We start from the raw sequence: 16,556 nt of genomic DNA on the forward strand, positions 1-16,556 counted from the left end.
CCTTAGTCTATATGGTTAACAAGGCGGAGACCAGAATTTGCTCCCTGTAGCTTGTTCTTCCTTGGTAATTTGAACGAATTGAATTTACCCACTTGATGGCCGCAGCTCTTGTTTCAATTTCTTGTGGGTTTTGTTCATCAAATATGAGCTAATTTTCCCACTCCAGTCAAGGAACAACGGAGGCTCTGGTTCGCCTAAAAATTGTGAGATTGATTTAATTTTATCTTTTTCTTTATTTATTGGTATTCGCATATTCCTTAGTTGTAGTACTTATGATTATTTAATTAATTGATTGTGTTGAATCCGGATTATTAGTTAATTTGGTAATCTATTGTCAATTAGGGCATTTAAATCCGTAATTATTTAATTGCCTTGAAATAGTGACAACTGACATGATTGGATTTGTGTCAGGGGGATATGCGGGCTAATATGAAATAACCTTGGTAGTGCGTTATTTGGTTAGAATAGGGCTCCTCTAATATGTAAGGCAATTGGGGAATTAAATCTCATGGGCGTATATAGAATTATTTCTCAATTAGAGTAATGATTAATGGGCGTACCTTAATCACCGACACAGTAAGGAGGGGTTGACTGTCATCGTTTGTTTGACAGTTATAACCTATTTATTGGTAAATAATTGAAATTGGTTTGTGCATCGATGATCAATTAGATGAACCATTGTTGAAGTTATTTCTTAGTTAGATCCTTAATTATCACCCATTTTATTTTAGTAATTTGTTATTTAATTTTTGGTAGCTTCTTAGATTTTATTTGAATTTCTTTTATTGTCATCTTCTGCACAAAAACACCCCCTTTGTTACTGTAAATTTGAAAAGAAACAGTTACACCTTGTCCCTGTAGATTCGACCCTGCTTACCACTATCCACAAAAATTAATTGTAACTGAACAGGTTTTATTATTGCACAGACCGACAACCCTGTCACTGTGTTATAAAAATCACTACAATAGCACAAAGCTTTTCAAAAGATTATGTGAAGAAGCTATTTGCAATAGTATACTACATTGATACTTTTTATTATCATGTGATGTACTTAAAATAAAAATATAGTTAAAATATAAAAAAGTAATTAAAAAAGTATTTATGATGCAAGCAAAATATTACTATTTAAAAAACATTTTGGTATCCAAAAATTATCAATGAGAAATTAAAGAGCCAATTTTTGCAAATTATTGTCAACCTTCCACAAATTAAGACTAATTTTAACAGCTGTATTATGCAATCATAGACTTACAACCCACAAGGCCAGACAATTTCTTTTTAAATTCTATACTAGGCCATTCGGTGGCAATCAAAGAGTCCAGAACATACGTCAAGAGACTGGGCCGAAAATTGGCAAAGCAACGCCTATCTTAATGGCAAAAGCTAGGCCTGTCAACGGTCTAGACCCGGATCTGACCCGGATCCGTCAATTTTTTACGGGTCTGGGTAGGGATATAATTCCGTTACCCGGACCCGAATCCGGATCCGTTTTGTCAAACAAAAAAAGGATCGGATACAGAATACATCATTCCGATCCGTATTTAACCCGTATCCGGATATAAAAAATATATATATATATACCAATAATATATCCCAAATTTATATCCCAAATTTACTTCTATACCCCAAAGGCCCAAACAACTAAATATTATTCACGGACATGCAGAGCCTTTGGCATATACAACACCTGTTGCAAAAGTATGAATTCGAATCTTACAAAAAGTATTTATCAATGCTAAACATTTTATCTAGAAGATGTTAATTAACACATGCAATATAGCCCAGCTAAGACTTTAACCAAGTGACAACATTGAAATAATACTTGTTGGACAAAATTAAATTGACCTTTCTTTATAAAAAAAAAAAAGTAGTATTTTTTCTAATTTTGTTGTAAAACAGGTTTCAGCTATTTTTTCGGGTAGACCCGGACCCGGATCCGGATTCGGGTAGATCCGTCGGATCCGAGTCCGGAACATAGAGTAGAAGACCCGTCGGGTAAACGGACCGGATACGGAACCGGTATAGTATAACGGGTCCGGATCCGGAATAATAAATTTTGGCCCGGATTCGACCCGTTGACAAGTCTAGCAAAAGCCCCTCATTTAAGGTCACTTCAAAGTGATGGCCGCAGTGTTCTACGATGTTGCCGCTGCTGGTTGGTCCTGTGGGCCGACTTACACCGGTGCCCAATTCCGCGGAAGCTATCCTGCATCGTTGATGTGAGTACTATTTTCCTAGTCGGACTGGGAGGGAATGAGAAGGGGCAGGAAGGGGTAAAAGAAAAATGGTCATTATCACTTTATCTTTGATTTCATTATTAACTAGTTTTGTACCCGTTCGTTGAACGGAAATCGTCGAAAAATAATAAACTTTAGTCAATTTATAAAAATATCGATATAAAATACATATTTAATATATATTCTATTATAACTTGTCTTAAGTATATTACTATGTGCGCATTATAATGTAAAGTATTCTTATAATATAAATTTGAACATCTAATTCAGTGAATAATAATTCAAAAATAGAAAAAATAACATTCAACAATACCATAACATTCAAAAACTTGAAAATAAATAAAACATGCAGTAAATAGTATCAAATAATAGTCTACTATTCAGAAACTTATTTTTATTTTTTTTTGTTTGAACATTCTCCTCGATTTGTCCGTGCAAATCAGCATTTATTGATTTTCTATTATCACTGCATGATAGCAAAGTAGGATAACTAAGTATAAAAAAAATAAATGATTTATCGCATTCAAGTTTGTGTATAACAATACGTAAAGATTATAATTAAGTAAACGGCCAGAGTCTTTTAATTAACTAATGAATTTACAGATATATCTAATAGAGATATTTATGTCTTTTGTATTTATATCGCATTACTTTCCAGTGCCTTTTGTTTTTTGTTGTCTTTCCTGAAGGCAAATTAACAAACATCGTAGTATATGATCACAAAAATCAATTAACAAACATGTTAGAAAAATTCTACAAAAATAACGATGAAAGTACTTGTTTAAATCCTATGTCTTCATACAAAACAAATAGAAAAAAAAACAAAAAAAAAAACAAAATTCAAGATATGTTACTAAGCTCTTACAATTGAAGATCAACATGTCTTTTTAAAATATATATATATATATATATATTGAAAGAAGATATATCTGATAATCAAGAGGAGTGGAAACCCAAAATCGATACTTTAATATGCCAACCGCTTGCACTGAAAATACCTAACCATGAATTTGATGCTTGAAATCAATATATTAGAGACTATATGTAGTGTAGACATAGGAAATAAGAATTGATAAGAATACAAAAAGATATTGATAAGAACATTAAAAGTATGTTTATCTTAATTTAAATTGTTTAAAGTACGTAATTTTGGGTAGGAAATAAGAATCCTATAATATTAAGAATTCTTATAGGAAATAAAACCATAATCGTCCAAATAACTTTGGGTAGGAAATAAGACCTTATGTGACCCGTACTATACACATATATAAACTTGTACGTAATAAATTTACAAATGCATTATCAAGATAGATTTTACCGACCTTAAAAGACCACCTCCACTATATTGAGTCCTTTAAGTGCATGGACTCTTATGATGTGGGTCCACACACGAAATACTCCTCACCATCTGGGCAGAAATGTATTGTGATTAAGAAATTATTAGCAGAAATATATTAAAAAAAAAGATGGGCGGAAGATACTACGGACGAAGGCCTTTCTCTTGGATTGGAGGACACTACGGACGGAGGGGGGCCTTCGGAGTGCAAAACTTCAACAAATGTCTAATGTTTTATCTCATCTTTCTTTAGCTATGATAATGGAATTTTATTTCTTTGGTTGATGACACTCCATTTTCTTTATGGACTTTTCTAGAATTTTTCAATCAGATGAAATGTCATTTCTCTTTGTACATCAATTATGCATGGGGACTGTGAGTCTTGTAAAAACTTTCTCGGGCTAACTTTCTTTAATTTCCATGTCTAGATTGTTTGTATGTTGTTCTATATATGGGTAGATTATCTTAAAATAAAAAGGATCTATGATGAAGTTGTTAAAAAAAAAAGAATAGTACACTATAAAAAAATATATTATCATTTATTCCTATATATCTAATAGAGAAGATTTATATCTCTTTTATTTATATCGCATTACTTTTCAGTTCCTTTTTTGGGTAGAAAATAAGAATAATATAATATTAAGAATTTTTATAGAAAATAAGAATTGATATATATCTAAACAAAAAAGGAGCAAGCCACGTAGGAAACTACTTGCCGTCTTGTTAAGCCACGTAGGCAAGAGAAAATATGAAGGGATAAGTATGAGAATACGACTTTATTATATATATATATATATATATATATATATATATGATTACTCCCTTAACGTTACATCTCACTTACTTTACTTTCAAGACTAATGGTTAAATTTAATGAAATGTGTTAATTCAATTGAGAATACATATTTAACCCTTGAAATTGTTTTCACATTTCCCGCATATACTATAGCATTATTATCAACTTACATTCTAGAGTTATTTTTTATGCAATTTATCCCACCGTTAAACCAATTTAGCAAGTTAAAGAATTTTAGAAGAAAGTACCCTCCTCCTTGTACAATAAAAATAGTAAAAAATTTAGAGTGACTTTTCTTCTTTTTAGTTTTTCTTTTTAGTATCAAGAAAGCAAATTCAAAACATTAATCTCTTTCTATTAATGATGAAAAAATTAGAAATATAGAAGGGGGAGAGAGAGAGAGAGCTCAATTCTTTTTTTTAAAAAAATATTACAAATAAAAAGAATTCAATATTTTTATTATTTTAAAATTACTTTACGTTTTTATGTACCTTCAAATTCCAATCATAATCCCAACGATGTTAAAGTAATATGATAATATTATATTCATACTTATTTTCTTTCTTTGCAAAATGTAATTTTCTATTTCCTTCTCTCCTATCTCTTTTTCTTTTTCTAATTTGGAAAATTCTTTTATTTTTATGCTTTTGGAACTCTTAAAGTGAAAAAAAGGAAGAATAATCATTCCAATTTTTATTTTTAATTATATATAAAAAAGGTAAATAGATTAAATTTTTTTTGAATATATTAGTTACGTTAACGGTGGGGTAAAATACCCAGAAAATAATGTTATGGTGTAAATTGATTGTATCACTATAATTTAAAGGGATAAAGTAATAATAATAATAATAATGTAAAAATGCTATAAAATAAAAAGATATTTTTGTTCAAAATTTGTTAACATACTGAGTTGAATTACTTATGAGGTTAATGTGATAAAAGATAGTATTAGGGTAGTAAATAGATAGCAGTAATATAATTTAAAGAAGTAAAGTGGTAATAACTCTAAAAAATAAAGGTGGGGAGGAGAGGCAAACTTGCAGCCAATGGAACTTGCGAGGACCTATTTGCCACGGGGCGCCCGTTGCATCTTGGTAGGTTGAAGCCTAGCAGCGGCTAATTTCTTAGATTATACATAAAAAAAAAAAAACAATCCACCAAATGCACCTCTGATAGGGTGAGTTTCTCAAACTACTCAGCACAACCGCATAATAAATTAAAATTTTTTTTTTGAAAAAGTCAGCAAGATCAAAAAGTAACAAAGTCCTTTCGCAAGGCTGCAGAGGTGGACGTGCCCAGTCAGCACGTCCGCGCTGGTCATGGCAGCCTTTGCTTTTTGTATGCATTGGCCTTTGATTTTGGTAGTCTTTTTGTATGCATTGGCATTTGATTTTAACAATTTTTTGAACTTAAGCCAATAAATTGAGGATACGATTTTCATCAGAACATGGAGAATTAAGGGCAAAAAAATTTTATTTTTATTTTTATTTTTTTATCTCTAAGGCCGCATTCATGGCGAATTGTGTTGTGACCCTCTTTTCCATGGTATCTGAAAACTTTTTTTTATTACTGCTGTCCACTTCACTCGTCCTCTAACACGTCACTATTATGGAGTCATTTTGTCATTTGTTTCAGGTATATTATTATTAGCAAGCAAAATAAATATTACTATCCACGGAAAGTAAGTAGAGCGAATAAATACGAAGGAACTAGTTCAAATCAGCTTGATTCTTGGTTAATCTCGTCAAATTTTAATTGAATCTTGACTTCTCGATTAATCTCGTAAGCCCCTACCGCCGTTAGGGCCGTTTTGAGTCAAATTGGTGAAACCCTTCTTAAACACTCCATATATGTGCCTATGGCGTGTATCCAAAGAGCGCATCACTTTTAATTTATCATATCAATCCACGCACTAATAATTATTACGTAACTTTACATTTATAAGTTTTCCTGATTTAACTTTATACTTTTAAAATATTAATACCGAACTATAAATACATGTTAAGACCAGGAAAGACATATTAGACCAAGAGTTGCCAAATTTCCTCAAAGCAAAACGAGGAGCATTAAAAGATGCTTGTATTTATTCCCTTGATTAATATGCCTCTAGAAGAAAAGCCCTGATTGTGTGAATCTTGACTATAAATTGTGGGGAGAATGTTAATCACCGCAAACTGTAGTTGGATTCTAACTGATAGTAGTATCTTGGCACAATTCTTTCATGCTGCGCCAACATGGAGATACGATTTGTTGGAGGACTTTCAGTGAAAAGTGAGCAGGGAAGAATAATAAGAGAAGAGAAGGAACTTGTTCCTTGCCCAGATGCCAAGGGAAGCTAGAATTATAACCAATCATAACAGTGTGCAATATTTTATGTCCAATTAGATAATGCCTTCGAACGACAACCATTTGGCATTGGCATGTGCAGCACTCTACTACTTATGCGCAATTTACTGCACAGCATTTATTAAACTTTCTTGCCCCCACGGCACTTTTTGGCTTTTGGCAGTTGAATTATTATGGGTCATTTCTTGCGCTACCGATTGTAACATCCAACCTCTTCAACCTGAAAGTCTGTCTTGCATATAGAGCCATTATTTAATGGAAATATTATAGTAGCTTGAATTGGGCACGTCCACGCTGGTCATGGCAGCCTTTTTGATCAGTCGCGATCGTGTTCAGTCAGCACGTCCTCCCTGACACTCACTGAATTTTTTGCAGGGGTAGGATTTTTAATTATGCGGCCGTGCTGAGTTAGCACGATACGTATAGTTTGAGAAAAGTAACCTGTCAGAGGTGCATTTAGCGGTTGTTTTTTTTAAATATAAATATTCTAAAAAATTAGCCCATTTATTTTGATCAAAACATTTATGACCACTTTAGTACATGGGCCCAATACTAAGATGTTCATTTCGCATTGACTTTAGTAATTCTAAGATGTTCATTTCAAGTTTACAGTTTGATATGCATTTTAGGCAATATTGACTTTTCTTCCATTTTCATAATTACATCAAGAGGAGGGGTACAAACGTCATTTCCTATTGTTATCAAGTAGATAACAATGACCATTAGGTGGACTCTTAACAGTCATAGCTTCAAAATACTGGTGCATCATCCATTACGGTTAAAAATTACAACATTTTCTACATAGCCAACAGCACACAAAGTCACTTTTGATGTCTATCTTAGTTTTACCCATAGGATCAAACATCGAATGGCTCCACTTATTTATTCATGATTTACAAAGTCAAAGGTAATCGGACCAGTGAGACTGTTGTTACCCAAGCCTAAATACTCCAGACCTTCCAAATGAAACAATGACCTTGGAATGCTTCCGGTGAAGTTATTGCTGTTGAGGTCGATGTGAAACAATTCTGGGTAATTCATCCAGCACTCAGGAATTTCTCCTGATAGAGAATTCTCCCGAAGCTTTAAATACCAAAGTCCTTGATTTTCATTCTTCACTTCACACAAAGCCTGAGAGAGACCTCCTGAAATTGAAGAACTCGATCTTCTTTCTTCACTTCACACAAAATGTGAGAGATGCCTCCTGAAAACAAATAGTTGGAAATTAAGTTCTAAATATGTCAATCAATGATAAATTAATTGGGTGTGTAGGCAATTGAATGTGCTTGATTGTTGTGTGCATATAAACCTTTTGACAGTTTTAGAGATATTTGAACTGTTACCATAAAATTAATTGTGAGAAAGTTTCACATGGACCTATGATGGGTTGAATAACCAAGAGGGAATAGCCATTGAATATGTTTGACTATAATGCACATATAAACCTTTAGTAATTTCAGAGATATTTGAACTCTTACCATATGGAGTTGATTGTGAGAAAGGTATATAGATCTCAATGATAAGTTGAATAGCCAAGGTGAAATAGTATCTGAAATTCCCGTGAATATGACAAATTCAAACCCTTAAGGATTTTTTGTGATCGAATCCATGTAGGAAATTGGGGACCCAGCTTCCACGAGCCCAATCCAAGTGCTTCAAATTGGGCACGAGGAGTCCAACTTGCACTTACTTTTAAGGTCAAGGAGTTCCAGATGCATAAAAAATCCTTAAAGCTGTCAGATTATCTAGGTGGCCCTCACTCACAACGCCTTCTATTAAATTATCAGCAATAATAAGCTCTTCAAGTTTGGGAAGCTGCCAAAGACTCTCAGGTGAGTTTTGTTGTCAGAAACATACCAGGACTCCAAGGATGACACAGTTTTCCTAAATTTGATGGAATTGAACCAGATAGAAAATTATAAAATAGCGAAAGTTCTTTGAGCTGGGTACAGTTGCCAACTGTGCTTGGAATTGGACCATTCAAGTGATTCCCTTGAAGGTTGAGAGAAATGAGATTGTTAAGATAGATTGCTAAAGTAGAATTCAATAATTTTCTTACAAGTGCAATTCAATCATTCAAAAGGAAGAAAATCCCTCGTCTCCCTTAACAAAATTTTATCTCATGTTTTATCTCATCTTTCTTTAGCTATGATAATGGGATTTTATTTCTTTGGTTGATAACACTCCATTTTCTTTATGGACTTTTCCAGAATTTTTCAATCAGATGAAGTGCCATTTCTCTTTGTACATCAATTATGCATGGAGACTGTAAGTCTTGTAAAAACTTTCTCGGGCTAACTTTCTTTAATTTTCATGTCTAGATTGTTTGTATGCTGTTCTATATATGGATAGATTATCTTAAAATAAAAAGGATCTATGATGAAACTGTTAAAAAAAAAAAAGAATAGGACATTATAAAAAAATATATTATCATTTATTCCTATATATCTAATAGAGGAGATTTATGTCTCTTTATTTATATCGCATTACTTTCCAGTTCTTTTTTTGCATAGGAAATAAGAATCATATAATATTAAGAATTTTTATAGGAAATAAGAATTGATATATATCCAAACAAAAAAGGAGCAAGCCACGTAAAAAACTACTTACCGTCTCGTTAAGCCACGTAGGAAAGAGAAAATATGAAGGGATAAGTATGAGAATATGACTTTATTATATATATATATATATATATATATGATTTTACAACGGAATAATAACCAAGAAAACTATTTTTCAAAAAAAAAAAGAATAAAAAAAAGCATAAAAAACTAGCCGTTACGAGAAAACATCAACCAAACCCCACCGCCGCAGCTCTTTTAACGTTCAAAATGTTTTTTGGATTCTTATGTAAAACTCAGACAAACTCTCACATTTATAAACATCTCTTCACACATTTTTTTTCTGCATCAGTCCAATCTCTCTGTCACTTTCTCTCTAAGCAAGAATCAATAATTCATCATCATCAGAAGAAGGGGGCAGCCCCTTTAATTCTCACTAGCCTCTTCTTCTTCTTTGACGAGATTTCTCGAAATTCCGGTTTGATTTGTTCAGAATTTTTGGAACCCTTTATATTGATTATTGTTTAAGCGTTGAGAGGTCGAATTTTTTGAGGTGTGAATAGTAAGGAATCAAGGAAGAAGGGATGACTACCACAATGAACAGCGAAAGCAGCAATAACAGCAACACCCCCGCGGCTGGTCCGGTGATGACGTCATCCAAGCAGCCAGTGCAATCTGCAAAGAACGTTGATACTCAATCTGTTCTCAAGAGGTACATTTTTTTAAAAATATTTTTTAGGGTTTTTATTTTTTGAATACGTGTGTAAAGAAATTTTGAATTTCTTGATTTGGGATATTAGGGTTTTGATCCCCTTAGAGTTAATTTAGGGGATTTGGTGTCTGAATTTGTGGTTTCTGTTTCGATTTGATTTCTGGACACGGGTATTAGGTGAAAGAAATAAAACGGTATTAGGTGAAAGAAATAAAACGTATGACATATTTCTAAATGTGTTTTCTTGGTCCTATGCGAGTCTATTAATTTAGCTTGCGTTATTTGGAGGATTTTTACTTTCTAATGTCTGATTTTGATTTAGCTAAGATCCTCAATTTTTGATATCAAACTCATATCCTGTTTGTTGTTTTCTCACTGTTACCTTTTCAATTCTGAAATCTAAAGCTTAATTAGTCTAGTTGGTTATGAAAAATTGTCAATTTGATGTCTTAAAATGGACAGAATACGTCCAAGGAAGGGTTTTTATGTATAAAGGAGTTGTTTATGTAACTGATGCTTGAACTTTTTTTTCCTCGTTAATACAGGTTGCAATCTGAACTGATGGCCTTGATGGTAGGATCTCTGATCCCTTTTAATCTTCCATTCGTGCTTCCATTTAGCAATGTTGTTGTTCTCTGTTGTTGGCTCCTTATTTGGTTGAATCTCTTTCCTTGACTCTGTTGATGAATGTACAGATGAGTGGTGATTCTGGAATATCTGCTTTTCCCGAGGAAGACAACATATTCTGCTGGAAAGGAACAATTACTGGTAGCAAAGATACCGTGTTTGAGGGCACTGAGTACAAACTATCACTTTCCTTTCCAACTGATTATCCATTCAAGGCTCCAAAGGTCAAGTTCGAGACTGGCTGCTTTCATCCAAATGTTGATGTTTATGGAAATATATGCTATGCTTGGACATACTTCAGGTATTAATAGACAACGTTTCTCCATAACTCTGCTATTGTCTCAAATTTTGCCTCAAAATTGGAAACCTGATTAATCGATTACATTATCTGTTCCAGGATAAGTGGTCGTCAGCTTATGATGTGAGGACAATTCTTCTCTCCATTCAAAGCCTGCTGGGAGGTAATCTTACTTGCCGTTGATGGTAGTTTTGCAATCGTTTTAAGAATCACGACAATTCTCTGATTTTTTTTTCTTTATCATTAATATAACCTGTGGATATTGCTAAATGCAGAACCAAACACAAGCTCACCTTTGAATAATCAAGCAGCAGCACTTTGGGGCAATCAAGCAGGTACATTTTCTGAGTTCTGACCATATTTGTATATATATATATGAATTGTCCTTTTTTCCTCAAATTGGCAATGGAAATTCTTTAACTGAATTCTGTTTCTGGTTTGCAGAGTACAGGAAAATGGTTGAGAAGCTTTACAAGCCTAGCTCCTAGATTTCTCATTCATATCGCCAAGCCCTGCAGGGTCCAGCAAGTGAAGATGCTGTCAGCTGATCAATAATGATAAACTCTGCTTTCTTTGGAGAGGAGAAAACGTGAATTGATATTGTTTCTTCATGTTTCTGTGATTCCTTCTCATTGTTTTTTTCCTTTTTTTTTTCTTAACAGCTGTTGTACTTTCAATACATACAAGACCAACAAAGATAGTTTGATTTTGATAATTAGTAGATGGCATAACTGATTTGTCCTCAAGTTGAATGCAGTAAAATGCAGAGATTTTTTTATATCCATCAATTGTTGTGTGTAGTCCATAATCAAATTTGATGGGACATATCTAATTTTGCTGTCCTAGGGCTTTGTATGCTGTTGTTTAATTCATTGGTTATTTTTATTGGTGCTCTCCTGACTAAAAATATGAACTAATGACCTAGAACAACACATTAAAGATTACATGGTTTTGTTCATTTCTACTACCATGCATCTGGGTTTATACATACATATATATATATATATATATGGCATTTATTAATCAGCAAAAGGTAGGCTAGAGGGGTCTCTGCATCAAAATTAACAGGTCAAGGTAGGCTAGAGGGGTCTCTGCATCAAAATTAACAGGTCAAGGTAGGCTAGAGAGGTGTCTGAACATTTACAGAAAGAAAGTTTCACACCCGCAATCCAGCAAAATTGTTGTCAAATGTCATTTTGGAAATTTGATGTTTGGTAAATTACATAGGCAAAAGCTAAGGATCAAAAAATGTTATCAAAATCGAAATGTTGCAAGAATGCAGTAAAGAGCATATCCGAAATCTCGTTGCCACTGGACAAAGAAGACAGAATTGGATTGACTATTTTCTGTCTGAAAATTTCCGACACCTGATTTTTAGGGGGAATGAACTACTTGTGTATCCGAAGTGGAATATTTGTTGTACAGAAACACCTCTGAAATCCTCTTCGTTTTCTATTATTTTCTTTTCTTTTCTTTTCTTTTTTTCAGGCTGAGCCACAAGTTTAAGATTGATATGAACTAAGCATAACAAAGTACAAAATTTGGTAAAATATCGTAGGAAATACATTAAAGAAAATGACTGAGAACAGAAACTGGTAGGCTGCTTAAAACCAAACTGAATTGCCAATTTAGGATTTAGAAGATGTAAGCTGCCTCACATTGAACTTGGCCAATTCCTTGTACTTCTCAACCGATCCAATCAAGCAAACAGTCTGCAAAAGCCACAATAGCGAATTATACCATGAGCATAAATCTCAATCACTTTTGGACATGAGAATGTTGAAAATAACTCCAATTCAGTGCAACTATTAGTACAAAGTAATCACTAAGTCTTGTAGATGCAGATCAGCAACTCATGATGCGAATAATTAGTTTCCTTTATGAAGGAACTCTGTCCACATTTCAGAAAGAAATTTTCACAAAGTACTTAAAAATTTCTGATCATGCAGCTTTTCATATTATGTACAGTAGCATTTGTAGGACCACAAGAAAACTACAAGAAGCCGTGCATGTGCATGTCTTACCTTGACAATTTGGACAACAATATGTATATCAGGATGGCTAAGATCAACTTTATGTGGTGAAGGAACAGATTTTGCGACTGCATCGATGATTTTTGCTCTTTCAATACCAGTATTTGCACGGGCTTCATACAACACAGCGAACTGCAAAAGAAGATTTATAATGCCTTTTTGCTCAGCCAAAGAACAGGGAAAAAAAGAAGACAGAGTACCAAAAGTCAGGCCAAATATAGCAGTTATTGGTTGGATAAATTGCAAAGAATCAAGTAAAATCAAACTCAATCGCCCCTCTCCACCTTTAAGTACCTAAGTAGGATACTTGAATAATTAACACACCAAAACTTTAAAGCAATGCAGGTGATAGTAGAGGAACCCAAATTCTTCTCCAAGTAATAGACTGAATAACATCTAAAGGCCAAACCCGAGGTCATAAACTAGAGATATAAAGTACAATTGGAAATACATCTATGAGCTACAAGAATATTTTGATAGTTTACTTAATGGGGTACAGGCGCTCAGGTTTTGTGCATAGATTATAAAGCAAGGGTGTCATTAAAAAGGAGACAAAAATCAAAGCTACCTTGTGGGGCTTTTGAGCTTCCACTGGAAAGTATTTTGCAATAAAAGGTTTAATTGCCCTTACAATTTCCTCTTCCGACGCATAGCAGCTTAATTCAACAGGCAGCACCCTTAACATGAATCTGATGCAAGCCAATGCAATTTGAACCAGATAAGATACTTAATACTAGTTTGCATTACAGCACAGCAAGCCAATTAGCAGAAACAGTTAATGAACACGCGGAGAAAGTAACCTAGACATGTGTTTCCGGGTTGAAGCAAGGGAAGTCATCATATACTGCACAATATCCTTCGGGTTCGGATCATCATCCCTCTTGCGCATTTGGACAAATACAACACCATTACAGCCTGAGTCAAGGTTGCTGAATCGTCTCTGTTTAATAAAACATAAAAAAAAACCGAAAAAAAAATGTTACTGCAAAATCAGGATGGATCACCAACTATTTGAAAAAAAAAAAGACCGAAATCTCAGGACCAAGATTTTTTGGTCCTAGAAAGATGTAGCAAATTAGTATACTGATACATTATTGGGGGCAGTGTTTCATTCTTGTAAACGATGTCTCTTCACAAGGCCTGCCAAGTGTCATGCGATGGCCATGTGCAGGTGGCAGCTACTAGTATATTAGCAGCCAAGCTATAGCTATATTGTTCAACAAATGCATAGCCATACAGAAGAAACATTTCTTAAAATCAAAAGATCAGCTATCAGAAGAAACAGTTCATACAAGCTTGAGTACAAACAGAAGAAATTGAAAGTGAGGAGTACAAGTAGAAGAATCTTCAACTACATATTCATTTCAAACATGTTTCCACATTTTCCACATGTCTCTTATGATCTTATCATATGTCTCGGGACATCAATATGAATTGGGTAACAACATTTATAAATCTCACTTTTGCACCAGCAATGCAGGCCTCAAACACAAGAAAAATGCTAACAAATCAAAGTTTTATTTTTATGCTCGTTTTTCACTATTCATTTGTAACCTGACAATCTTATCTAGCGAAAATCATAATTAGATTGTCAGAGTTATGCCATGTCATGTAGAATGCACTTAAAAAATTCTTAGCAGAATCCATACAGCTTCTGAAAATCTCAGAATGAGGGAACAAAAGAACACATATAAGAAGAAGATAAAAATCACCTCACACAAATCTAAAACCACTTCACCCCCTTCAATTCTTCGATTGTGTCATTTTACACCTACTATTTACCATGTTACGGGTCATAATCAAACTCTAATTTCTCTCTCTTTCTCTTTTTCAATTCGTCGTACCCAGAAGAAATCCACCTTTCCATCAAAAAGCCCAGCCATCTCCAAATGCAGCCCTTCTCCTTTTTGCTTTGGGCACTGCCACTGGTTCCACTGATAATATGGAAGTAGTAGAGATATATACATGCATGTGACTGTGTGTGCATGAGGGGATTTTGAAGAGAACAATGGTGGAAGAGGTGGCCACTGGGCCAAGGGGGAGGGTGGTGATGGGAGAGGGCAGGTCATATAAGATGAGTCTACTTATTAAGATGAAGATAATGAGAAAGAAGGGATATTATGGACATTCTGCAACCACATTTCATAGATGTATGTAGAGTTTGACATAAAATTTCTCCAAAGAGATAGTCTCCAAAAAAAGTTGAACGTTAAAATGACATTGACCTAAGGGTTGAAGCAGGAAAATGGGGCAAGTTGTATTAACTCTACCACATTCTAAATGACTTGTGCTAGTTCATGATGTTTAATTAGTTTGGAACTCTTTGAGACTGTCCACAGATAAATAAAGGAGGCCCAGGACAACAGAGCATGAAGTTATGGAATTATGCTCCAGTTGATACATGTGCTTTTACAGAAAGATAACTCTAAAGAGCTCATGAAGACATCGAGAATCCAGTGGGGAGAGTAAACAATTAAGTTATGTCCATCGTTCTTTTGGTATAAGAAAGAAAAACAATTAAAAAACGGAATGCATCAACAAAGGCATTCTTCCCAAGCAAAGAGTAAAAGATCATAATTTGCAGCTTCACAAGTGATTTCTACTTACCTTACTTTTGTCTCCCAACTCAGCTAGCTCAGCTTCGATCAATTTATCAACTGATTTCTCCTCCATCTTAGAAGATGCAAAATTTGGGGACCTTGATGAACTTAATTCAACACACTGCTTCTTAATTGGCTGCTCTCCAGCTTCACCTTCTTGAATTTTATGCTTCTTTGTCACTTCCTCCTTATTCTCTTTATGTTCTTGTATTTCCTCTTGAACAGATGAGTTGTCCTCGTTCTGAGGCCCTAGCTTTTCATCAACTAGAGTTTCAAAATTAGCATCGGTTATATTATCAGTAGGTAAATCTTTCTCCTCTGTGCTCCTATGAATGTTATTGCCAATCCCATCATGATCTCCATCTTCATCCTCACTGCTATCAGAGTATACAAATTTAGTTTTCTTATTCATGAATTGCTTTGGTATTGCTTCTTGTTGTTTATTCGAGCCTGCCCCATGCACATACTCTTCAAAGAACTGCAGCAAGCATGATTATGATAATTCAATTAGCTCAGAATAACATGATAAATAAGTAATCCCATGGGGAAAAATAATAACAAAAATAGACTTACTCAACAAAAAAAATGATCAAGGAATAGAAAAGCAAACAATGATTTTAGATTTCAAACGTTAAAATAAGATAAATTGCACTAACCACGAAATGCATTTGAACAGACAGTTGAAGCATTAAGTTTGAGATGATTTTTGTGTTGAATGTCTCGAAACCATGCATAGCAAACATTTAAAGGGAAAATGAGTATGCCTAAGCCCAACTAGACAAGCGATATCAAGACAAGATTGAGATGTTTTAATAGTGGGAAAAAAAAAACTCCAAACCTCTTAGAAAACAAAAGAAAAAGAAAAGTTTGATTAATAATTGATCAACCAATTAAATGAAAATAAAATTCTAATTAAGAAGGATAGGTCAATCAGAATCCTATCTCTTTGACCCATTCTAATTCTTTTCAAATTTTTTAGGAAACAAGCAGAAAGATTTTATTGGTACAT

At 33.9% G+C, this 16,556-nt stretch overlaps 2 protein-coding genes across 2 annotated transcripts; one reads left to right on the plus strand and one right to left on the minus strand.

The window, feature by feature from the left end:
- Positions 1–9,519: 9,519 nt before the first annotated feature.
- LOC113777024 (ubiquitin-conjugating enzyme E2 20-like) lies at positions 9,520–11,698 on the plus strand. The gene is made up of 6 exons (XM_027322075.1): positions 9,520–9,989; positions 10,535–10,562; positions 10,685–10,898; positions 11,000–11,077; positions 11,190–11,249; positions 11,359–11,698. The coding sequence occupies exons 1-6, from the start codon at positions 9,862–9,864 to the stop codon at positions 11,400–11,402; spliced, it is 552 nt and encodes a 183-aa protein (XP_027177876.1). The 5' UTR covers positions 9,520–9,861; the 3' UTR covers positions 11,403–11,698.
- An 818-nt stretch (positions 11,699–12,516) lies between these two features.
- Positions 12,517–16,281, minus strand: LOC113771205 (THUMP domain-containing protein 1 homolog). Its single transcript, XM_027315816.1, has 6 exons — positions 16,204–16,281; positions 15,555–16,025; positions 13,748–13,887; positions 13,516–13,636; positions 12,939–13,079; positions 12,517–12,626 (listed from the first exon to the last, which is right to left on the minus strand). The coding sequence occupies exons 1-6, from the start codon at positions 16,279–16,281 to the stop codon at positions 12,543–12,545; spliced, it is 1,035 nt and encodes a 344-aa protein (XP_027171617.1). The 3' UTR covers positions 12,517–12,542.
- Between the last annotated feature and the right edge of the window lie 275 nt (positions 16,282–16,556).

This window comes from Coffea eugenioides, chromosome 1 (assembly GCF_003713205.1).
Source record: "Coffea eugenioides isolate CCC68of chromosome 1, Ceug_1.0, whole genome shotgun sequence".
In the NCBI taxonomy this organism is placed as follows: Eukaryota; Viridiplantae; Streptophyta; class Magnoliopsida; order Gentianales; family Rubiaceae; genus Coffea; species Coffea eugenioides.